General features: G+C 41.7%; 2 protein-coding genes across 3 annotated transcripts in view; one reads left to right on the forward strand and one right to left on the reverse strand.

Annotated features, from left to right (window-relative positions):
- Positions 1–8,291, reverse strand: part of DNAI3 (dynein axonemal intermediate chain 3) — a 60,992-nt gene extending 52,701 nt beyond the window's left edge. Inside the window, exon 1 of the mRNA XM_054980740.1 lies at positions 8,250–8,291. The gene's annotated coding sequence lies outside the window, so the exon portion shown is untranslated. The remainder of the gene's footprint in view (positions 1–8,249) is intronic.
- A 1,914-nt stretch (positions 8,292–10,205) lies between these two features.
- The window catches only part of MCOLN3 (mucolipin TRP cation channel 3), a 28,788-nt gene continuing 14,427 nt past the window's right edge, over positions 10,206–24,566 (forward strand). For both annotated transcript variants that reach the window (XM_054980262.1, XM_054980261.1), the window contains exons 1-7: positions 10,206–10,338; positions 16,202–16,431; positions 17,274–17,441; positions 20,680–20,833; positions 21,806–21,890; positions 21,969–22,065; positions 23,535–23,634. In XM_054980262.1, coding sequence (XP_054836237.1) covers positions 16,204–16,431; positions 17,274–17,441; positions 20,680–20,833; positions 21,806–21,890; positions 21,969–22,065; positions 23,535–23,634 — 832 coding nt within the window. In that variant the 5' untranslated portion in view covers positions 10,206–10,338; positions 16,202–16,203. The remainder of the gene's footprint in view (positions 10,339–16,201; positions 16,432–17,273; positions 17,442–20,679; positions 20,834–21,805; positions 21,891–21,968; positions 22,066–23,534; positions 23,635–24,566) is intronic.

Below are 24,566 nucleotides of genomic sequence, written 5' to 3' on the forward strand. Positions count from 1 at the left end.
ACATTTAGTTCATATATCCAAGATTTTGTACCATAAGGATTAGATACATTTCGGGAGGTTTTAGCCCAGGTGATTCAGGACAGCTGCTCCAGACCCTGAGCTGGACAGGGCCCCAACAGCCCACTGTTCTGCCCCACACTGTGGGGGAAAGAACAGGGAGAGCAGGCTTCCTGCTGTGTGTAGCTGTAGCTGCCCCCTCTAGGGCTTAGACAGTTGGCTCAGAGGGGGCAGTGCATGTACATCCCCTCAGCAGCTGGCAAAGCACTGGCAGCAGGCCCTGCCCCCTCAGCAGCCAGCTCAGTGGAGGAAGCACACACATGGTCCCTTGGCTGCACTTCAAGGGCTGTGTCATGTCTGTGCCCCATCCATGTCATTGTGTGAGGCTGTCCAGTTATTCTGAACCAGTGTTTAATGCTGTACCTTGATGCCATATTGGCAATGGCATAACTGCTTTGCTTTCACAAGCTTGTTGAAGTTGCAGGTGCCTTATCTTCCAGCTTTGAAGCTTCCAGTGCTTCTCACCTTGTACACTACTTGCTCCCATGAATTACTGTGTTTCAACTTTAATCTCCCACTTTCTCTGTGTCTAGACTTGATAGTTAAAATATGCAAGGAGTTTTCAGGATGGGTTCGCACCAAAGTTATGTTTTCCTGAGGGGAGGGGGGGAAAGGAGTAATCGTATTCTTTAAGAGGAAGGGTTTTCTCACATGTTACCATTCCTGTCAACCTGTTCTTACTGCTTAGTTGCTTACCTTGCTTCTGAGTAATACTATGGACATATCTGTGGAAATGATCTGATTCATGAATAAGACCTTTTAACCAAGTGCCTGGATTCTTATTATAATAGTACAGGGGTCTATCTGCCACAGCCTGTCATCCATATCCTGAAAGGCTGGCTGGAGTTGGCCCTAGTGAGAGGGCAACAGGGGGGCTGTGATTCTGGTGCCCCATTCTGGACTCTTTCCCAAGGGCGCAGGATCAATAAGACCCCACCTGGATATATTTATCATTTCAAAATTAAAGTTTAAAACAATTGACCATGGTCTGTGCTGAGAACTCAGCCAGAAGAATGTATTGGGGAGAGTATCAACTCTAGGATGCAGGAGACCTGGGTTCAGATCCCCACTCAGTCTTGAAGATCATCTCTTGTTTAGGGTTGCCAGGTCCTCTTACCCACCTGGCAGAAAGGGGAGGGGGACCTGGTACTTATCTTCAGATTTTTCTGTGCACGTGCAAACCACGTATGCTCCCGGGCAGGCACAATGATGTCACTTCCAGAAGTTCCATAATTGTGCCCGCTGGTGGGCATGTTGTCACACTTCACTGGGGGCAGTTTGGGCCCCTGTGAAGCACAGGAGCATGCCCACCACTGGGCATGATGATGTCACTTCTGTAAGTCACATCATTGTGCCTATTTTATTTTATTTTATTTTATTTTATTTTATTTTATTTTATTTTATTTTATTTTATTTTATTTATGTCATTTATGGTTCACCTTTCTCACTGAGACTCAAGGTGGATTACGAAGTGTAAGACTAGTACAGTCAGTATCAAGGACAATTTCATAAACAATGCCGTAGGGTAAAGAAACACAAGTTTACAAAGACATAACATTAACAAGAATCCAATACAGAGTTGAAAAAATGCTGAAACAGAACATAAACAATTCTAGGGCTGACACAGGAGTAACAGATAGTTATAGATAGTTGGTTATTTCCTCTTTGTATTTTATCTATGGAACAATCCAAATATGTGAGGACGACACAATCCGAGGTAAGAAAATAAAAGAGTTTTCCTACAAGGTCAGAGCTTTTGTGGATGACATAATGTTAATAGTAGAGGATCCAATTGAAAATATGCCAAAGGTAATAGAGAAAATAAAAGTGTTTGGAGATCTGGCTGGATTTTATGTGAACAAAAAGAAGTCAAAGATTTTATGTAAGAACATGACCAAACAGAAACAGCAAGAGCTAATGGAGATAACAGACTGTGAGGTGACTAATAAAGTAAAATATCTTGGCATAGAATTGATGGCGAAAAATATAGATTTGTTTAAAAATAACTATGAGAAATTGTGGATACAAATAGAGAGAGACTTAATAAAATGGAACAAACTGAACTTATCATGGCTGGGAAGAACTGCAGCAGTAAAAACGAATGTCTTACCACGTGTGATGTTCTTGTTGCAAACTATACCAATTATTCGAGACTCCAAACAATTTGATAAATGACAAAGGAAAATCTCAAATTTTGTGTGGGCAGGCAAGAAACCACGGGTGAAAATGAAGGTTTTACAAGATGCTAAAGAAAGAGGAGGCTTGCAACTGCCCAACATAAGACTGTACCATGAGGCAGTATGTCTTGTATGGCTGAAAGACTGGATAACGTTAAAAAATCGCAAGTTGCTGGCCCTGGAGGGACATAAAAAAATATTTGGATGGCATGCATACATGTGGTATGACAAAGTGAAAGCGGACTCTATGTTCTTGCATCATTATATTCGGAGAAGCCTCTTCACGGTCTGGAAGAAATATAAGGTGTACATGGAAGATGGAATTCCTTCATGGGTAGTTCCGTATGAAGTAATAGATCCGAGAACTGTTGATAACGAACAGCAATGCCTAACTTACAAGATTACACAAATACAATATTCAAAGCTGAGAATAAAGACAGAAGAAGAATTGTCTCCTTGTTATGGATGGTTTCAGTATAGACAGATCAGAGATCTTTACAATGCGGACTGCCTGAGAGGAGGTATAAGACTGGAAAATTCGGAGTTAGAGGAAGTGATATTACAAGAAGGCAAGAAAGAAATATCTAAGATTTACAAATTACTTTTAAAATGGTTTGCGGTGGACGAAACAGTAAAAGTCCAGATGGTGAAGTGGGAAATAAATTTTCATAAAGAAATAACAATGGAGGCATGGGAGTACTTATGGAAAAATACAGTGAAGATTTCAACTTGTACGAACATTAAAGAAAATGTGTACAAAATGATTTACAGATGGTATTTAACACCAAAGAAAATTGCGCTAGGCAATACTAATATGTCAGACAAATGCTGGAAATGTAAAAAGCATGAAAGATCATTATATCATATGTGGTGGACATGTGAGGTAGCCAAACAGTACTAGGGTGAAATAATTGATGCAATTAATGAGATTTTACAAATACAAATAAACAAGAACCCAGAACTGTTGTTACTGAACTTGGGAATGGAGGCAGTTCCAGCACAGTATAGAACATTGTTATTTTACATGACTGTAGCAGCAAGACTTTTGTACGCGCAGAAATGGAAGACACAAGAAATACCAACTGTAGAAGATTGGATCTATAAATTGCTGTACATGGCGGAAATGGACAAATTGACAAGGAAACTTAAAGATCTTGACCTAGGACAATATATTGTTGACTGGGGGAAATTGAAACAATTTTTGGAAAAAAAAATGGGATGTAAAAGGAGAACTGTGGCAGTTTGAAAATTTTTAAAAGAATAATGTCGTAATGGGAAGAGAGAAGGGATCTTACCACTTAGGGGGAATGTAACTATAATCTAAGCAAATATAATATTTAAGGGAATTTTACATTGAACATATGGGACAACAAAAATGGTTAAACAGATATATTAATGAGGTATACAGTGCGTAGTATATAGTATAAAACAATAAGGTAGCGTATCAGACATTATATTATAATATATTATGTGGTTGGGTTATATTGGGTTGTGTGCTGTGCTACATTGGTGGCATAGCATACAATCTAAGTTTTGTGATATATACTATATTGATAGTATATTTGATGGAATATATATTTAAAAGAAGAGAAATAGAAAATGTCTAAAGTAAGAGACACTGAGAATCTGGCTATATATTATACCATACTGTTGTGTTATATTGTTATGATATACACTATATTGATAGTATGCTTGATAGAATTTATGTAAAAAAATAAGAATGTGCTTAGAGTAAGAGATATTATGATCTAGAGGCAGTAGGAAAATATAAATGAATTAGACTTAAGCAATAAGAAGGGTTAAGGGTTGGAAAGCTGTTGTAAGTCAATAGGGAGGGGGAAAGAAAAGGGTGGGGGGATAGAGCAAGGGGAATAATGAGATTATATGTGTCAAACTTGGAAAAAAATTTCTTTTGTTTATTCGCTCACCAATAAAATTTTATTAAAAAAAAAAGGAACAACCCAGTGAGGTAGGTTAGGACAAGAACAGGGCTGCCAGGTCTCCTGGTCGGGGAGGCGGATCCCCCACTCCCAGCCTCTGCCCCGCCCCCGCTGCCACTCACCTGGCCAGTGAGAGGAGGGAGGACTGGGGAATGGGCTCGGGAGGCAAAAAGACGTACCAGGCCGGTGGGAAGCAGATGCACTGCCCACTACCCAATATTTTTTTAAAAATCAGTACTAGGATATCAATATATTGATATACTGTTGTAGCAATATGTATAACAAGTGTGACAGACTGCACTTTAAAGCAAGTTTTCTAAGTGCAGTAATCAGAGAGTTGGAAGGGAAAGAGTTAACTCTTGCTTGGAATAGAGAGCTTGAGTGACAGGCTGCTCCCTCCTCTCTGACTGGTCAGTTAGAACCTGGCTGGAGGGCTGACAGTTGGTTTCTGACAGGATTGTTCAGAGAGAGTTTTGTGAGTGAGTCCAACAGGGATCAGACAGGTTCCCCCTCTAGAGTGAGGGAAGAGGAAATGTTTGCCTTAACTCAAACATCACTATCCTGAAGTGATTCTACTTAAGAATTCTAGTATAAGTGTCAGCAGAAGCTGAAGCCCTCTTGACACAGACACCATAGACCCGGGAGTGTGTTTTGGCATGAGTCACTGGGTAGACTCCCTTTCAAGTCAAAAGAAGAATCTTCTTTTCCTAAGAAAATATAACCCTTAATTCCTGCAGTTTCTAGGGGGTGGTTGGCTCTGATGAGGACCTTGGATCTCTTGTGAAGGGAAAACAGTTTTAAACTAACTCCAGGGAACCTGAACTGTCAAAGGAAATTGTGAAGAAACATTGTGAAGAGAATAAAACACCTCTCATTGTTAAGAACCAAGAATATAAGAAACTAAGCTTCAAAGAAAATATTTTTCCTGTTACTTAAAGTGTATTCTGCGCTACCAACAAAACTTTACCTCAGCATTTTCATTCCCTGACTACACTTATTCAATCCCTGCCTGTTAAATAAAGTTGCTATTTCCTTTTGAACGTTATACAGTCTCCAGTGCTATTTCCAACAAAAAGGAAGAGGGCTCCTGCTTCTTCCCATCAAGCTCCTGGGCTGGGCTAAAAAGCCAAGATTATATCTGACTACCAGAGTGGGACAAACAGACTTTCAAACCATGAAGACTGGCACACTACATGGGGCTCCTCAGCAGAATCAGGCAAACTGAATTTTGGTGGGGAAATCATCCTCATAGGGAATGGTGAAGGGGGGGCATCATAGCATGTCTGAATTCTCAGCTTTCATTTTTTAAAAAGTATCTAGCCCCTTCCCTAATAATAATAATGATGATGATGATGATAATGATAATAATAATAATAAACATTTGATTTATATACCACCCTTCAAGACAACTTAATGCCCACTCATAGCAGTTTACAAAGTATGTCATTATTATCCCCGCTACAAAACACCCTGTGAGGTGGGTGGGGCTAAGAGAACTTCAGAAAGCTATTACTAGCCCAAGGTCACTCGGCTGGCTTCAAGTGGAGGAGTGGGGAATCAAACCTGACTCTCCCAATTAAAGTCCCACACTCTTAACCACTACACCAAACTGGCTCTCTCTTATGAAGATATACCTTTTTCCTTATATCTCCACAAGGGAAGGGGCTATAGACTTACTTTTTTAAATGAAAGCTGGAAATTCAGAGGACCTGCTATGTCTATAGCTACAATGGTATATTGATATAATGATATTCTAGTGCCATTTTTTTAAATTCCAAAAGTCCTGGTAGCATAGGAGGGGGGCTGTTGGAGGACTAGGGCAGGAAAATTGTGGGAAGCCTGCAATGTGGAAGCCTCATTTCTGCTGCGCTTTATCTCCAAACTACAAAATCCCACCCCCATGTGGAAGTCACCTTATATTATACATCAATTTTTAAGTTGTCATATGAAGATTTTAAGGGTGATTTTTTTTTACTCAGTAGCAGAATCATTTTGATTGTCATATACTCCCATTTGTAGCTGCAGTTCGTATATTTAAAAAATGCATGTCTTATTCCTTTTTGCATTATGCTTGCACTAATCCTGTATTTCTCAGTTAGTAAGTCTACTTTCCCCATCTAAAATATTATTCTGCATATGTCGTTCCCTATTTTCTCTTTCTTTTCTCTTTAGATCCTCCCCCCTCCGCCGCCCCCCCCCACTCTAATGGCATTTTGTTTGGATTCTCAGTCACTGTCTGGTTGGTGCTATAGTGAAAAAGTGTAGGAAACATGACTTCTAAAACAGACATGGCACTGTAAGGGTTTTGTGTTAAATTCCTCTCTATATAGTGCCATTGTTGCTGACCTAGTAATTGGTCCTACCCTCTGCACCTGGCCATGTGTCACTGAGAACAGCAGCACAAATGTCACTTGCCCTGCAGATTCAAATGTGCTGAATCAATCAGTCTGAACCTTGTCAAAACACCTGTGCAGATCTGCAGTTCTTGTTCATGCTCTTATATCCAGATTAAGTGGACATATGTTAGAAGCAGAGCAAATAATTTGCATGTATGAGATCATAGAATTAGTCACTAGCCTAGCATCTCTACTTCAATGGGTCTTATATGGGGACACCACAAAAAGGGTTTTTCCCATTCGTAGCTGGTAATACTGAGCTAGATTATCTAGTATATTCTTATCCAACCTTTCCTTCAAGGAGCTCAGAGCAATATACATATTTCTTAATTAAAATATTTGTAACCCACCTTTCCTCTTGGCTTAGTTTACAGGTAATAATGACCATGTTACAGGTTAAAACAAAATAAAACAAAGCTCCTAAATACCTCCCTCTCCTCGACTAAAAGGTCACTGATATATCTCACAGTATCAACAATTTTCCCCTGTCCGTCTTTGAATGAAGATCATCCACCTGTGCAAACAAAGCTGTCTCAGTTCTAATCCCAGTCCTGAAACCAGATTGAAATGGGTTAAATACAAAGGTGTTTTTTCTACAGGGGGAGCTTGTGCGGTTGCTGCTGTCAAGGCAATGGGGCTTTCACATGGTAGGGTTCCCTGCCTTTTCCTTGACCAGGTTCTTATTTCCTGAGTACTATTTTTTTAATCAGCAATTTACATACCATAACAGTGTTTAAATATTATAAGAATCTATTAGGTTCTCTGAATTCCCAGATTTAATTTTTTTAAAAGTCCCTTTCAGTACAGAAATGTAAGAGGGAAAGTATATCTTGTCAATGAAAGGGACTAGAGGCTTTTTTCCCCTTCAAAATGAAAGCTTGGAATGCAAAGAATTTGTCAGATTCTTCTAACACTATAATGATATGACAGTTTCTGATTCAAAAATGAAACAAAAAACAAGGAGTAATGTAGAGGACTTGGGCAAGGAAAATAGTGCCTATGTGGGTGAGGCCAGGAAGATCTGGACTTTCCTGTCCAAATGGGCACCATTCTGCTTTGCTGCAATCTTTCTTGAACCATCACAGCAAAGCAAGTTTAGGAAAGATGGGGAAAATCTGCAGGTGCATGGAAGCATCAAGATGCTATGGAGAAGCCGGAGAAACACTAGCTTCCCAACAGCATCCAAACCAAGGCAAACAACCCATTTAAGTCACTAAAGCTCTCTCCCCCATTTTATCCTCACAAACACCCAATCCGCCAGGTTTGTTTCTAAGCCACCCAGGGAGCTTCACGGCAGAGAGGATATTCGGCAGAGAGGATATTCCAAGTCCTAATCCAACATTCTACTACACTACACTAGCTAAAGATGATGATGATTTCTGATTCCAAAGCAACTCCTCATGTCCCCCGCTTCCTAGAGTTGACAAGGCAAAGATTTGTCAAGTTCATTTTTGCTATGCCAAGCACGTTTTCAAGAATTCAGCTCTGGACCTGACGGAGGCCTGTGAGAAATCGCTTGCTCCCCATCAACAGGGAGGTGAGGAGGAATAAACTAACGAGTGCACAGCATCGTTAAAATGTCTTTTCAAGGAAAGACACAGGATTCTTCTGAGGGTTTCAAACTCGGGGCTGAAAGCTCCCCCGCTGCATCATATTCACATTTCTCCCTCTCCGCTTACCTGCCGGCAAGTCTCTCTCTCACTCTACTGCTTTAGACTGTCCAGTCTTAACGCTATCTGTACACTGCCGGCGTCGTTCGGTTGCTAAGGTCAACAGAAACTCAGGATTGGCTGTTGCAAAAGCCAATGCGCATTCTTTAGGTTTATCCCGCCCCTTCTGAAGGGCAGAGCCATTGGACGCTGGTAGGCAAAGCCTCCCAACTTATGGTAGGAACCTCAAGCGGACTTCAATTCCCAGCATGCACTGCCTTTGCTTTGAGAAAACCGTCGATGTGAAAGGTGGAGGTGGATTTTGGGGACTGCTGGCTCTGTTGAAGTCTCTGTCCATATTCAGATCTTTCTTAAGCTTTGGCATTGCACCTTCCTGTATAATTTTCTTCCTGTATAATTTTTAAAGCCATTGTTTCCGTAGCTGTATTAAGGGGGGGAAAGCAATATAATAAAATCTCCTGCGCTTCTTTTATACCAGCATTAAAGCAAAATGTTTTCTATTCTACCTTCCTGCCCGCGCCTGACTTGCAGCGTTTCTCTGAAGACCAGCTAATAACTTTAATAGCTTAATTATATCTGAGATTTATTTTGGCTGCACTATTCAGATACAATCAATGGAGCTATTCAGAGTCTCCCTTCTCTTTCCTCCCCATTGTCAAGAGATTGCTCTTCATAATTGCAAGTTTGTGAATGAAAGGGAAATTTCATTAAAGACTTAAAACAAAAGTACTCTGTATACTTTCTTGCATACACCCAATCTGATGAAATGTTGCTACATATAATGATGTTCTCGTAAAAGCCATATAATGCCATATTCTTTTGAAAAGTTTATTGATAGGGTGACATCAGGCCTGCAGCCCAAAGTGTGACACTTCAAGCTAAAGGCAGCCTACCAATAAGTGCAGGGGAATGAGCCCTTGACGGCAAGACAAATGTTACCGAATCCTGTGATGGTGTCACTTGGGTGCATATCAGAAAAGAACTGGACTGGGGTTTGTTGCTGGCAGGGCACAGTCTGTCTAAAAATGCCACGATTCATTGTTTGCAGCCAAGCCCTGATAAACAACCTCATCTGTACCGGTCCATTGGATAGGGACAAACAACTGCAAGATTTACAGCAAACATTTCTAAAACTACAGTATTCACAGGTAGAAGCGCAGAGATAAATTGACAGAGCGAAACTGGTATTGAGTCACCTAGGACTGCTAGCTCCAGGTTGGGGAATTCTTGGAGATCTGTGGGAAGCGTGAGGAGGGCCGAGTTGAGGGACAGAAAAGAGCTCAGCAGGGTTGTGGTGCCATGCAGTCCACCCTCCAAAGCTGCCATTTTCTCCAGAACTGATCTCTGTGGACAGGAGAGCAATTGAAATTGAGAGCACTCTCCACTACCACCAAGATCAGGTCAGAGTGGAGGGGGAATATTCGTGCTTCAGAGAGGGCCCGCATGTTGCTCAGGAATGCCTTTTACAACGTGAGGACTTGAGTCCAGAGGCACCTTAAAGACCAACAAGATTTCAGGGCGTAAGCTTTTGAGAGTCAGAGCTCCCTTCGTCAGATACAGGGAGAAGTGGCGTTATCCCTGAGCCTTGATATCCCATTTTAGAACGTGAAAGCTGATTAGAAGCCTGAGGGGAGCACCCAGGAGATCTCGAAGGCTAGGCCAGGCTTCAGAGTGCTCGTCTATTGCAAAAGACTATGGTGAGTTACTCCAGACCAAGTCCATTGAAGTCCACTCTCCACAGAGTTACACTGCTAGCCTGCCGCACCAGAACATCATTTGGGGCCAGCCACAGGAGAGGAGCCGCTTCCTTTAAGGTTCGCGCGAGGCAGGAGGCAGGGCTGAGACCGGGTCACGTTGCCGGCGGGAGGCGGAGGCCGCAGGAGCTGCCGCCAGTCACGCGGCGCGTCTTCGGCCGGGGCTGCCGCAGTTGCTCCCCCGAGGCAGCCCTGCCGGCTGCTCCTGGGCTCGGTGGTCCGCGGGTTCAGGCGCCACTCCCTCGACCTCTGGGCCGATGAGACCCGCGCGCTCGGCCATGGCGCCGGCTCCCCACTGAGCTCGCGGCGCCTCCTGAGACTCTGCGCTTCGCCAGCGGCTGCAGGTGAGCGGCTCCCTCTCGGCGCAGGTATCAGGTGTCCTCCGGTTTTGCACCTCGCAGAAATGCTAATAAGAGCTCTCCCCGCCTCTTATGTAAGGCAGCCTGGCCGTTTGAGCGGACCAGGCTTCTGACTAGTAGCAAGCGCATGAGCCGATGCGCGGAAAAAGCTTGTCAGGGAAGGAGCTCATGGAAGGGAGGGGAGAAATCGGCTGCGAAATGCACTGCTTCTCTCGGTATCCTTCGAAAGGTCAGTCTCGGCTTGCCTGCGCTCTGGTTCCTCGCCCCAGGAAGCACGGGAAACTGTCTGGAGGCAAGATCCTGTAGGCTGTCAAGATCACGGGGAAAGATTTCTCCCTTGCGCTTTCTTTAGAATGACGGAGTTACGGGACTGGGTTAGGAACTGGAGCAGTCTGCCCCCCAGGGACTGACCGGTCTTGTTCCTGCCACTTTAAGCGCTTCGGGAATCAGCCGGAGAAATTAAATATTATAATTTGCTCATTCCGGTAGCTCAGATAGCTATTAGAAAGTTTGTAGAAGAAAAGGGAATGCAGATTAAAGTAAACTTCTTTTCCCTTAATGATTGTAAATACTGGGAGAGTGCAGTCTGTTTAGATACCCTGGGGATCCCAATACCAATCTCGAATGTGCTGCCCTGGAATGGGTCATGGTCACTTAGCAATGATAGAGCACTTAGAGGAAATGCACTTCGTGATTGCTGAAGACCCCTTTCCCCCCTTAAGGTTTAACATATCAGAGCAGGGAGGTGGCAGTGGTAATAGGTGCTGGCTGGGCTTAAGGCCCAAGGCCCCATGAACTCAGGCTCAAACTGAATGAAGAGTGAACAGTCCAGTAGAACTTGTTGGGTGCTTATATGTCAACCAGGAGGTATGCTAATTATATATCCCTTTTAAAAAAAAATCGCTTGACTCCATTTCATTGGAGATGCTGATGATTTGTGATCTATATTACTACCGCAAAGTCCTCAATGAAATATGATAAAGCTGTATTATTTCTTGGCCAATAAACTGCAAAGGGTTTACTAGAAGGGCAACTAGAATGATTAAAAGGATGGAACATTTCCCCTATGAAGAAAGGTTAAAGCGCTTGGGGCTCTTTAGCTTCGAGAAACGACGACTGAGGGGTGACATGATAGAGGTTTATGAAATTATGCATCAGATAGAGAAGGTAGAGAGAGAAGTATTTTTCTCCCTTTCTCCCAATACAAGAACTCGTGGGCACTCAATGAAATTGCTGAGCAGTTGGGTTAGAATGCATAAAAGGAAGTACTTCTTCACCCAAAGGGTGATTAACACATGGAATTCACTGCCACAGGAGGTGGTGGCAGCTTCAAGCATAGACAGCTTCAAGAGGGGATTGGATAAACATATGGAGCAGAGGTCCACCAGTGGCTGTTAGCCACAAGGTATAGATGGAACTCTCTGTCTAGGGCAGTGATGCTCTGTATTCTTGGTGTTTGAAGGGGCAACAGCGGGAGGGCTTCTACTGTCCCTTCCCCACTGGCAGACCTCCTGATGACACCTGGTTTTTTTGGCCACTGTGTGACACAGAGTGTTGGACTGGATGGGCCAGTGGCCTGATCCAACATGGCTTCTCTTATGTTCTTAAACCATCTTTTGAATTTTTTAAAATGGGTAGCCATGTTAGTCTGTCTGTAGCAGTAGAAAAGAGCAAGAGTTCAGAAGCACCTATAAGACTAACAAAATCTGTGGTAGGGTATGAGCTTTCATGAGTCACAGCTCACTTCTTCAGATACCGGACATGTACTCTTGATTGTAGGCGATTTGAGCAGTGTGGAATAGAATGCTGGGCTTGTCACCTACTAACCCCTTTTTATCGTGCAGTTGCTGCAGGGCGCTTAGGGGGGCACACATGGTTGCTTTCAGAGAGAGGGAGAACAAATAAGAACATAACTAGCCTATTAGGCTGCATAGCTAAGTGGGGATTTGAATCTGGGTCTCCCCCATCCTACTCTGTTACTCGTTGCACCTCACTGGCTTTCAGTGTGGGAAGCCCAAATTCAGATCCTTGTTGAGTTGGATGCTCTCTCAGTGAGTTACTAACTTGCTATATAATCATCCTACCTTATAAGGTTGCTATGAGGCTATTTGGAGCTCTTTGGGGGGGAAAGGGGGTATGCAAAAGTAACAAAAACTGAAGGGTGTATTATAAGAGGCTGCTTACTGAGCCTGACTAATCCGGTACCGTCTCCCCCACTGGTTCTTAACCTTTAATCTGCTACTGCCCATCCAGCATGCACCATTGTCATCAAACGCCCCCAAGCCACAAGCAAATACTAAGGATATAAAAACTTTTCAGGCAAGGCAACTGGAGCTGTATTGTATATGTTTATGATATGCTGATCTCAGAAATACATTCAGTGAGGCCTGTGTGCCTGATGGCTATTAACCAAATCCTTCATGTTAGGTTTGGCTTCTGTTTGCTGTGAGCTAGTTTAAGGGTCTAGGGGAGAAACCCAAGAATTAGAATTAACAGAGAAAATAGGGAAGCTGTGTATATGCCATGCAGTACTCTCCAACAGATAACTTGAGAGTTACTGGTTGCTTACTGACTGCTGAAAAATAGCTTGTCCTGGTTTTAGCTGGTGGGGGGTCGTTTATTGTGGACACTAAATTTAATATATGAATAGGGAGCTTTTACACCCACACATCATGTTATAGTAGCTCAGGATATTTTTCATTCAGAAATAGCTCTCATTAAAGAAACTTTTAGTGACCCTTGGGGCGCAGGGCATGTCCTAGAAAGCACTTCCAATCAGCACTTTGTTATCTGTAGTTGGTAAAGAAAAATAAATATTACTAATCACATCCCTTAAGGATGCAGTGGGGGCAACAGATGAAGTGTCCGGCAACTAGTGAACTTTGCATTGCTCATTTTTGTCATGTTCCCAGCATTGAAGGTGAACAGAAAATTCTTTCCTGTTTTAACTTGCAGTGTCACTGATGTAATGCTTGCCCAAGTGGGACTGGGTTCAAACCACCCTTTGGCCAAGAAATATGCTGCTTGCTTGGGCCAGCCTGCCACCCTGTCACAGTCTAGCCTACTTCCTTGTTACTATGAGGATAAAATGGAGGTGGGAAGACTCGTGTGTACTGCCTGGCCTTCTTGGAAGACGGGCAGGATTTGATAGATGGAATGTGATACTGGCACCCTTGTAACGGCATGACATTTCTTCTGTCGGCGGTGGTGTGAATGATGAACCGCAGTGTAGAATGCTTGTCAGGTGCATATTGAGCCTTGTAGTCATGTGCAACTGCAGATATGGGATTTGGGATTTCCGGTTTCAAGATGGGACCTAAACTAAAGTTTCTTTCAGAAGAATCAAATGTTCCTACCATTGATGTGCACAAACTGCTGTTCCTGGGGGATAGGGTCCCCTGAGGAATTACATGAGAGGAATCTGCAGTGGGTAGGGATAATTGGTGGAAATTGCCAGTTCGGTCTGGAGCCAACCCTTGGTGTGCATAAGGACGAAATGTGCAGTACATAAGTATGCTTCATCATCTCCACTTATGGCCCAAACTTAGAATATCATGGTGGGAGTAAAAATAGCGTCTTTGTAGTCCTGCTGCTATTTTTTCCTGTATTATACAATAAGTCTAAAAGATCCAGCGGTATTAGGCCATAATCACCTAGTTCTATTATGTACTGTTACTCTGGAGTAGTCACACAGAAATGACTTGAGAGTCATTCCCAGTGTACATGCTGACCATATATGTCTAGGATTGGGTATCACCTTATCGGAAATTGGTGTGCTGCAGTCCAATAGCACATTCTTGGTATGTTTCTAACACTGCTACAGATAAAATGCTAAATAATTCACATGCTCTGTGCAAGAGATAGGGGTAAGGGAGCTAAATGTAAGGCATCTCAAGTCTTAAGCATCTCTATGACACTTTGTATTGCAAGTAGAAGTTGAATTAAGGCAGGTTTTTCCAAGGTCTTTGGATTATGTAGAAAAGAGCAAGAGTCCAGAAGTGAGCTGTGACTCGTGAAAGTACATACCCTACCACACATTCTGTTAGTCTTGTAGGTGCTACCGGACTCTTGCTCTTTTCTAACTAACACCTCAGCATACCTGAGGGACCGCCTCTCCCCGTATGTGCCCCAGAGAGCACTTAGATCAGCAGGAAAATACCTACTGGTGGTCCCTGGCCCCAGGGAGGCTGGACTGGCCTCGATCAGGGCCAGGGTGTTTTTGGTCTTGGCCCCTACCTGGTGAAACTCTCTGATGGAAAACACTCGGGCCCACCAAGACCTTGTGTCCTTCTGGCAGGCCTGCAAGACAGAGATGTTCCACCAGGCATTTGGTTGAGGCCAGCATTTAGATCCAGTAAATCAGCCTCCCTGCCAGTCTCCTACCAGTGGGGGGCGGGAGCGGCAATATGACCATCTGCCCTCCCACGTACAAGTAGTGACCAACTGAGTATCAACTCACGTCTCCACCCCCTCTCTTCTCCTTACATAGGTTGCAGGGAAGGGTGAAGGGAAGCTCGTCCTGGAACACCGGGAATTTACGTTGTGGCTCTTGGATCTTGTGATCTGTGATTTTACTGTTTTATTTATTGTATTTATTTGTATGTTGTAATTCGCCATGAGCTCGCTTGCAGACTATAAATTTAATTAATTAATAATAATAACAATAACAACAACAACATGGCTACCCATCTTGATCTGTCTCTTTTGGATTATGTTTATGTGTGGGATGTGTGTTTCCTAATTTATTTTCTAGGGCCTCTGATAGAACAGGACCCAAAGAGAAAGTTGTGGAGTTCCACATGTATATTCAGGTTTCCAAAAGTTTCTCTCTCTTCTACAGCCCTTCAGGACCCTTCAAAAGCTGCTTTGGGGAGTTGCTGGTTCTGAATGGGTCCCCCTGGACTGGTACTATTTCCTTTGCTGCACAAATGCAGCAATGGAGACATTTTTTGCCCTCATCCTGTTGCTAACCAGCTGAAAAGACTGGTTTGCTCCCAGCTAGCCACTCAGCTAAGAGACAGATGTACACTCACATCTCTTTTGCCCTTAAGGAATTTGAGAAATACAGGATCAAGGGCTGCTTCACAGATGGTCTCAGAAATAAATTACAGTAATTTGTGGGTATGTGTAGACTTTTTTCTTAGTTTTTCAGCATTTGAAGAATCTGTTATCTTGGTAACAGTGTGCATGAGGTGCAATAGACTGCACCAGTATCTTGGGATTGTATATAGGTGAGGGTTGTCAACTTGTCATATGTTCCTGACTTTGCAAGAAGGTGAGTATTACAAGAAACAAAGGTAAGCTCCAAATAAACATTTGCAAGCAAAGGTGATAGTAATGAACTTTCAAAACTTCTCTGCATGACATACTAAGAATTTAAGAACCACAATTTTGTTTTAAAAAGTCTTCACATGGGAGTATAATAAATCAGGCTTTCCAGATTGAATTAAACAATCCAAGTATATCCAAAGGTCAAATTTTTAAAAACCTGGGAAAATGACATGCACTCTGCAAAATACTGTGTTTATGCAGAATGTTTCCTTAATATGGCTCTAAAAATAGTGCTTTCTGTGACTGAAGCGTGGGAACTCTGAGTGAACTAACTTTTCTTCATTTAACACATTTATTCCTCTCTGTTATACTTTCTTGATGATTCAACAGCCTGATCATCTGATTTGGCTGGTACTTGAGATACGTTCACATGAATTATCTGGCTGTAATCTGCTATCCATCTCTCAGATGTACTAGCCCCAAATCATATTTTAGATATGTCCATTGCCACAAGTGAATAATGCTCTGATAGTCTTTTCAGGACTATGTGGCTTAACCCATGTTTTATATGTTTCAGCAATGGAAAATCCTGAAGTGATTGTTAGCAGCTGCAGTTCACATGATGATGAAAATCTTTACAGCTACAAAGGGCAACCTTCAATCTGTCAGGAATTGCTTTTGGAAGATCAGCTGAGAAGGAAACTTAAATTCTTCTTCATGAACCCATGTGAAAAATTCTGGGCCCGAGGGCGAAAGCCCTGGAAGCTTGGGATACAACTTTTGAAAATAGTAATGGTTACCATCCAGGTGAGGCTGAAAGCTTGGTAATAAGTTATCTTTATGTTTAACTATTTTCTGTTCTGAAACATGAATCCAAGAAATTATTGATTTCAGAAGATTAATTCAAAATTGTTGATCTAATGCTTTCTTTTGAGAAAATATACACATCCAGGTAGTTCTGAATCGTAGAAGTAGAAGATCGACATTCTGATCTACATTTACTCGCATAGTAATAGTATGATAGGTTCAAGGCTTTTGTGGGTGCAACCATCATGAAGATGTCATGTATTCAATACAACGGTTTTTGCTTTTATCTTTAACCTAACCCTAACCCTAACCCATTTCCATGTGGAAACTCAGTGGCAGAACTGGACTAACATGTAGGTAGCTTAACACCGTTGCTGCTTTAAACAGGGCTTTTTAAAAAAAAATGGTACTCATTGGTTATGATGAGTGCCAGCACCCTTTTTAGGGGCTCTCCCGAGTCCTGATCCTCATGTGACAGCCCACCTCACTTAGCCAGAGAAAGAGAGAGTGCCCCCCCCCAGGAAGAGCCTAGTGGGGATTTGCAAAGGGAGGGGTGAATTGGTGGAAATCAGTCCAACCTTACATATGAGAACTGGCATTTTAAAAAAAACAAAGTACTGGTTTTCAACAGCAGAGCTGAGGAAAACTTCTGTTTCTCTGGAGCAATCTTTTCTTAAGACAAGGCCTCTTACTTGCTGACAACGTGTTCCAATCATACAAAGATTCCATATCTAATATTCTATCTATGGAACATTCCTTATGATGGAACTTTAACGCAGCTATTAAAAAGTATATTTCTTTGGAATCTAAACATTAACCATTGGTTTTTATATGGCTTTCAGCTGGTAGTTTTTGGGTTAAGCAATCAAATGGTGGTTGCTTTTAAAGAAGAAAACACAGTGGCTTTTAAACATCTCTTTCTAAAAGGCTACACAGACAGAATGGATGACACCTATGCAGTGTACACACAAGTGGATGTATATGATCAGATCTTCTTTGCAATAAATCAGGTAACCTGTTTATTACTGTTCATATATAACAGTATATAACCTGTTTAGTATATTGTTTGTATAGAATATGCTCTTAAACAGCATTTTATTTATTTATGTAAAACATTTCTATGCTGTCTTTCATCCCAAATTGAGGTAATCAAGGCAGCAAACATTAAAACAGCATTTAAAATGATAATATATAAAATATTTAAAACAACCAAATAAAACATATAAACACACAAATGTGGAGGAGCGCGAATAAGAGTTAGTGAGTCTCTCCAACCTTAGCATTGAAATCCCTGGTCAAACATAGTGTTGTTGCAGGTTGAAGTCTAACTAAACTCTCCAAGTAGACATCTAACTGATTCCAGCACTGGGAGATCTTAGACATATGAACATGTGGTGGAAGACAGATATTTACCAGAATTATAGAAAATTCCTTAAACTCCAAAAGTAGTACCTTTGCATACAGAAAACTGTTGGGCAGTTCACTAATCTTCACTTTGAGGTTTACTGAGATCAAACAATTCTAGAATACCTTCCATTTCCCCCATTATCAATTGCAGACAATGAATATGAGATAAATCCAGAGAGATAAACTTTAGCCTTTGCCCATGTTGGAGTAGCACAATTCAAATCTCAGAAATTCTTTTAAATCATTTGACTTCATTGTAGCAGCCCAAGATAGTATTCTGAGTCAATTACTTTTTTCCGTAAAAACTGGATTCCCAGTTATATCATCTGATACTCTATGATCCAAAGGTCTCAAAGGCAGAAATAATCTCTCATCCCAAGAAAGCCTGTTTGAAGGCATCTCTGCTGAAGAAGGTTGTTCATCTGATTTGCAATCTGATTGCATTTTGATGTCCTTTAAGGTAGTGACCAGCCCTTGTAACCTCTGTATCATATTAGCCTGATCTTTTAAAAGCAGGGCACCAAAAGATGCTAATAGGCTCTCTTCTGTGCCCTCAATTCCACTAACAGAACATACAGATGCCCATATGATAAAATTGAAACCATTGAACATATGATTATAGAGTGTCCTGTATTTAATGAGTTGAGAGCTAGCTTAATCACCCCTCTTAAAAACACCTAATATGAGAACGCAGATGACATGGTTACTGTCGAATACAAATGAATCTGTTACTCTTTCTGTGGCAAAATATATAAGGGCAATCATTAAATACCAGAGAAATGACATTAAGTAAGGTTCTTCCCATTTTAATTTCTTAATATCGCTTTAATTTCTTTAATATTGCTTAAGGCGATAGCCATATGAGTAGTATTAGATAGAGAGAGGGAGTTAGTGAAGAAATACCAAACCAAACAAAAAAGCTTTCACCAGCTGGCAGAAGATAATGATAGAGGGAGACAGCAGTCTTCCTAGCGAGAGAGTTCCAAAGTTTCAGCATCAGGGCATCCCCATGACCAATAAGGCCCTTTCACAGGTTGCCACCTGTTTCAGCATCAGGGCATCCCCATGACCAATAAGGCCCTTTCACAGGTTGCCACCTGTCTAGCCTCAGAGGATGGAGACACCTGAAGCAGAACCTGTAAAGATTACTGGAGTGGTTAGGCAGGTTCATATGGTAGAAGGCAGTCCTTAAAGTATGCTGGTCCCAAGCCATAAAGATCTTTAAAGGTCAATACCAGCACCTTGAATTGGGCAGGGAGGCAAATTAGGAATCCGTGTACATGGAACAATACAGGACTGATATGGTGCCTATGACACACTCCAGTCAACATTCTGACTGCAGCATTCTGTAGCAATTATATCTTCTGGACAGTCTTCAAGGACAGCCCCACACAGAGTGCATTGCAGTAATCTAATCTTGATGTTACCAGGGCATACACCATAATGGAAAGATCTTTTTTTGCCCAGGAACAGCTGCAGCACCCCTGGCTCCCTTCTGCCACCGTTTTATTCAACAGGATGCCTGAGTCCAGCAGCACCCCTAAACTATGAACTTGCTCCTTTAGGAAGAGCGCAACCCCATCTAGAACAGGAGACATCTCAGTTCCTGGATCAAACCAAAGTACAGATTGATTTCTCAGGGACTTCCTTCTTTCTTCCACCGTACCTTCCTTTCCTTGTCCTTTTCCTCCATCTTGCCACCATGGGTGCAGAATGTGCCGTCTTGTATCTCTCACTATCCTAGACTAAATAGACACCACAGATTGGTATCTCGACTCTTTCCTCAGTGGAGTTCCTGCAACTAAAAGACACATTTCTTTTCTAAAGCTACATCAGGCTTTGTGTGCAAGTTTGTTCTGTTCCATGCGCACACACTGCAACGAAGACTCACACACACACACATGCTTTTGTTGCACCTATTATGTTATCATAACTCTGATAATGTAATCAGATTTTAAAAGATGCTGGGAACATCTGATCACAGATCTCCCAGCTCCTCATCTGTTTTGACCTTAAGTGAAAAAAGACTACTTAAACCCAGGTCTGTGATGTCCTCTTTAATATAGGACCATAAGTCAATTCACAGACTATCAGAATGTGAATCCAGACTAACATTTCTGCAGCACCACGACTCCACCCACTGAGCACATTTTTCTTGCCTCCCCCTCCCTGTGGCATCCTGAAATGCCTCAGCATTTTGGACTGCTGTTGGGAGGGGAGGTAGTGCAATTCTCTCTCTATTCTTGCCCAGCTACTCATTTTTTATTATCCCAGCAAAGCTCATCATTGGTGTGAATATAAAAGCTGCCTTACTGGGTCAGAACAAGGGTTTTTTTTAGTATAACCCTCTGTTCCTAGCCTCTGATTTGGTAGGGCAATCATTGTCTTTTGCTGCAATAATTTCCAAAATGGGATTCAGCACTTGCTGTCAATAAGGTAACTAACCCAATTCAAAATGCACTGGGTACAGACAGTTGTATGGACGGAGTTAGCTGCTATCTTACTGTGTATCAGTGGCACCAGTGATCTCTTTTGTGAAAGAGAGATGCCTGCTTTAGTTTTGTGCTTCCTGTACAAAGTGCCTTATTGGACTAAGGAAATCATCCATTATTGTCCTAAGAGTTTGAGAAGGCAAATGGAATACCCAATAAAGTATAGTTATTGTCTGACATCACAGGAGACTTTGCCGACATATATTGATTGAAAGAAACTCTAGATAGGACACCAGGGCTTGATTCTATTCAGGTAAGTTTTAAACATTTGGCCTGCAAATGTTCATTGAATGTTAATAATTTTCTCAGATGCTCTGTTGATGTTAATTACTTCTTGCCATTGGCTTAGTATTTACAGTTGCGCACCATATCTGTTGGAAACCATGCGTATGAGAAGAGAGGAGCAGAAGAGACAGCAATGGCCGTATGCCAGTACTTCTATAAACGAGGCACCATCTGCCCTGGAAATGATACTTTTGATATTGACCCAGAAATTGAAACTGGTGAGGTTCCTTACTTCTTATGGAAGTGACTGAGTGTTGAATAGGATAAAGGTTTTCTAATGCTTGGAAAAAACTAGATTTCCTATAGTTCAAGGTATTTTTCTTTTATTATAATAATAATAATTAACAACAACAACAACATTCAATTTATATACCACCCTTCAGGACAACTTAACACCTATTCAGAGTGGCTTACAAAGTATGTTATTGTTATCCCTTCAACAATCACCCTTTGAGGTGGGTGAGGCTGAGAGAGCTCCAGCAAGCTGTGACTGACCCAAGGTCACCCTGCTGGCTTCAAGTGGAGGACTGGGGAATCAAACCCAGTTTTCCACATTAGAGTCCCACTGCTCTTTACTGTTACACCAAACTGGCTCTCAGTTGCATCTGTGCAGATTCCTGAGGTATAAAGGATCTATGCATTTAATAAGAAGAAAATCATTACATGCAGTAAGAGAGCTTCCAGATTCTTCCTCCCCACTTCAGAATTTCTGCTGTTGTGACTATTACTTCACATGGGGCTTGTGACCCTGGAAATAAACTTTCCTAGGGTTTGAAGTGGCTGCTGGGAGGAGTATAACACCAGGAAAATCAGCAGTTTTCGCATGGTCCTCAGAAGCTCTTTGTGCTTCTAAATTCTATAAGTAACCATTGACTTGAAAACCTGTATGAAACTGCATGTGAGGTTTTTTCCCACTTCAATAATCAATTGGGGAGCTGAGATACTTGAAAAATCTCCTCAAGAGGTGGTCTAGTGTGTCTAGGATGCACATAAAACTTACGTGTAATATAAAAATTATGGCTGAATTTCTGTACAAAGGAAATAAACAAAACATTTAGAACCTAACTTGATTAAAATGCATGAAGGTCATCAAGGACCTGAATAAGTAATTTCCTTTACCTAAAGCTAACTATATCTTGTGAGATGCCAAACGGTTTTCCATGCACCCTGTGCTTGTGTTCTTTTCACAGAATGCTTTTATGTGGAGCTGATGCAGCCACTGGAAAATGGGACGTTGAGGAGGAGCACTTTCAACTTCACTCTTGACTTCCATAGGTGAGGTGCAGTGCTAGCTGCTTGTTTTCTTGCACCTGGTTGGTAATGGTAGAAATAAAATGCCAACCTGTCTTCTAGACTTGTGACTGTGCAGCTCACGTTCAAACTGAAGGCCATCAATCTTCAGACGGTTCGCCACCATGAACTTCCAGATTGCTATGATTTTACCTTGACAGTAAGTAGAAGCTTGGTTGAAAAGTTCCCATGCTGCAAAATTTCAGTTGTTTTGAAGGGTCACTTTGGAAGGGACTGGAGATGATGAGCCATAATCATATCAGCGCCTCTTCCAAGTGAACTTCTGGCAGTCCTGTGGCTGCTCCTCCTTTCCACACACAACTTCCTTGCACCTGTATAGGGCTAGGGCTAGATAGGCCTCAGGAGTTAACAGCTGGTGATCCCTAGCTTAGGATAACTTCTGTCTTTTACCATTATTATCCCATTGAAACCTCTCTGTTATGTAAGATGATCTTTGAAGGATCAGCTCTGTATGCTGATAGAATTGGAATCATGCTGCTGGGGACAGGGCCATTTCTGTTGTGCCACCTCAGTTACAGAACTCTTTCTCTACCCAGTTTTTCAGCTGCAGCCAAGCCTACAAAGTTTTCAGCACCAGCTTAAGACCTTATTTACCCAGGTTTTTTTGTTGAGTCATTTATTTGGCCACATTTTAACAGTCCTCTTTAATATTCTGGGTTCTAAGTATTGATGCTCTTTGTATATTGCCTACTTTTTCTTTTGTGTTTCTTATTGCTGTTAAATTATGTATTTGTTGCTGGTGTTTTTATGTTTATTCTTGATTTTACTGCTGCAATTATTTTAACAAATGACTGTTATTAATGCTGTTAATATTTAATTTGTTTAGTTGTGTTTGCAAGAAACCTTGAGAGCCACTGGACTCTGTGAAGTATTTAAGTAAAGTACACAATATACATTGAAAGTCTGCTTCACCATTTGCAAATTTATTAAATAAGCATCTATTAATATGTATAGACTATGATAGATAACAGTAGGCAAGAGGCATGTTGTATTGGCGCCTCCCTCCACTTCCCAAGTTCTGCTTTAAGACTACTCAGTTCTGAATTTAAATCCACTTTGCACATTGAATGTTGTTTTCCAGAGATCTCTTTCTTCAGGAAATGTGGTGGTGGTGGGCGGGGGGGGGGGGGGGAGGAATAGGAGTAAGATTAGTGAAAAGAGGTATGTGCAGAAACAGTGATCATGGGGGATGGGTAGTCAAGGAGCTATGTGGAATACTGAGTCCTCATTCCCTTGGCAACTTTCGGCTTTTGAGACTTAGCAAGCGTTGCCTCAGTAGTTTTCAAGCTTACACTTTTTGCCAGGAGGGCTAGAGACCTGTTTTTAAAACATAAAAACTGATATTGTTAAGGAGTTACTTGTTATTTACATGGAAAGCACTTCCATGCAGGAAATAACATGAAACAAGTATGGACATTTGTGCACTCTACCTTTTGAACCAAACTTTGGGGGAAAGTAAGACTTCTAACAAGGGGGAAGAGCGGATGAAGAAGACTTTTAATAATCCAGTTTTAGTAGTATGTCAGTATAGTGTGTGGACTCATAGCTTTATATTGAAACATAACTGTTTTATCTTTTTCTTTCCCCTCTTTGCCCCCCCCTCTCCAGATAGTGTTTGATAACAAAGCACATAGTGGAAGAATTAAAATAAGCCTAGACAACGATATTGCAATCAGGGAATGTAAAGACTGGCATGTTTCTGGATCAAGTAAGTACCAATTTGACTTCATGTATGTTTGGTGTTGCTCCATACTAGATGAAAGCAAAGAAGATAAATTTGTCTGCTCTCTTCACAGGCTACTTTCATACTGATAACTTTGGGTTCCTCTTGATATTATTTACATACCTGTAGTCTGATTTTATGCTTTAGGTCACTGTCTCTTTAGGATGGCTGAATGTATGCAGGCCTTTTATCTTGGACTGCTACACATATTGATTGTAAGCAGTATACACAAAATATTTTATGGATACCTATACAAATGTAATATATGAGATTGGTGTTTTTTGGCAAAGGTTTGTATTACCTGTGTGTACTCTAGGGCACTGGGAATGAGCTACTACTTTCCACTCAGTGGCACAAATGCAGGTTTATCACCTGATAACATCTGCCCTTAAAGTGAAATTTCCACATAGCCAACCATTCTATATTTAAGTTGGTACTTGAGATTTCTGACTTTAGGAAAGGGATGCTAGAAATAGACTTGCTCTGGGAAAGGAAACAGGGGAAAGACTGTGAAATGAGAGTATTGCGTTCTGAAAAGGTTAAAGCTTATATTTTAATGGAACTGAAGTGATATAGCAAAACTACTTAATTTGTACACTAGATGGAGTATTCTACTGATATCCGTATTAAGCGCTGATGCTTTTATACATACACAAAATATTATTTTCACAAAATATTTGATTCAGTGGCTTCCTGCTGTATGGTTTTTCCTCACGTATAGCAAATTTGCTAAGATACATTAACCATAAGCATTCAAGTTTTTCTACCTGATGTTCTTCCTGGTCACATCCCTGTGATAGATTGGGGAGGGATTTCTGCTCTCCTGCTGTGAGGGTGGCCTAGTACCTGTTAGACTGCCTGTTCTCACAGTTGTGATAATTACTCCTTTTTCTAGCAGGGCCATAGCTGACCTTCCT

Source organism: Eublepharis macularius, chromosome 5 (assembly GCF_028583425.1).
Source record: "Eublepharis macularius isolate TG4126 chromosome 5, MPM_Emac_v1.0, whole genome shotgun sequence".
Taxonomy (NCBI): Eukaryota; Metazoa; Chordata; class Lepidosauria; order Squamata; family Eublepharidae; genus Eublepharis; species Eublepharis macularius.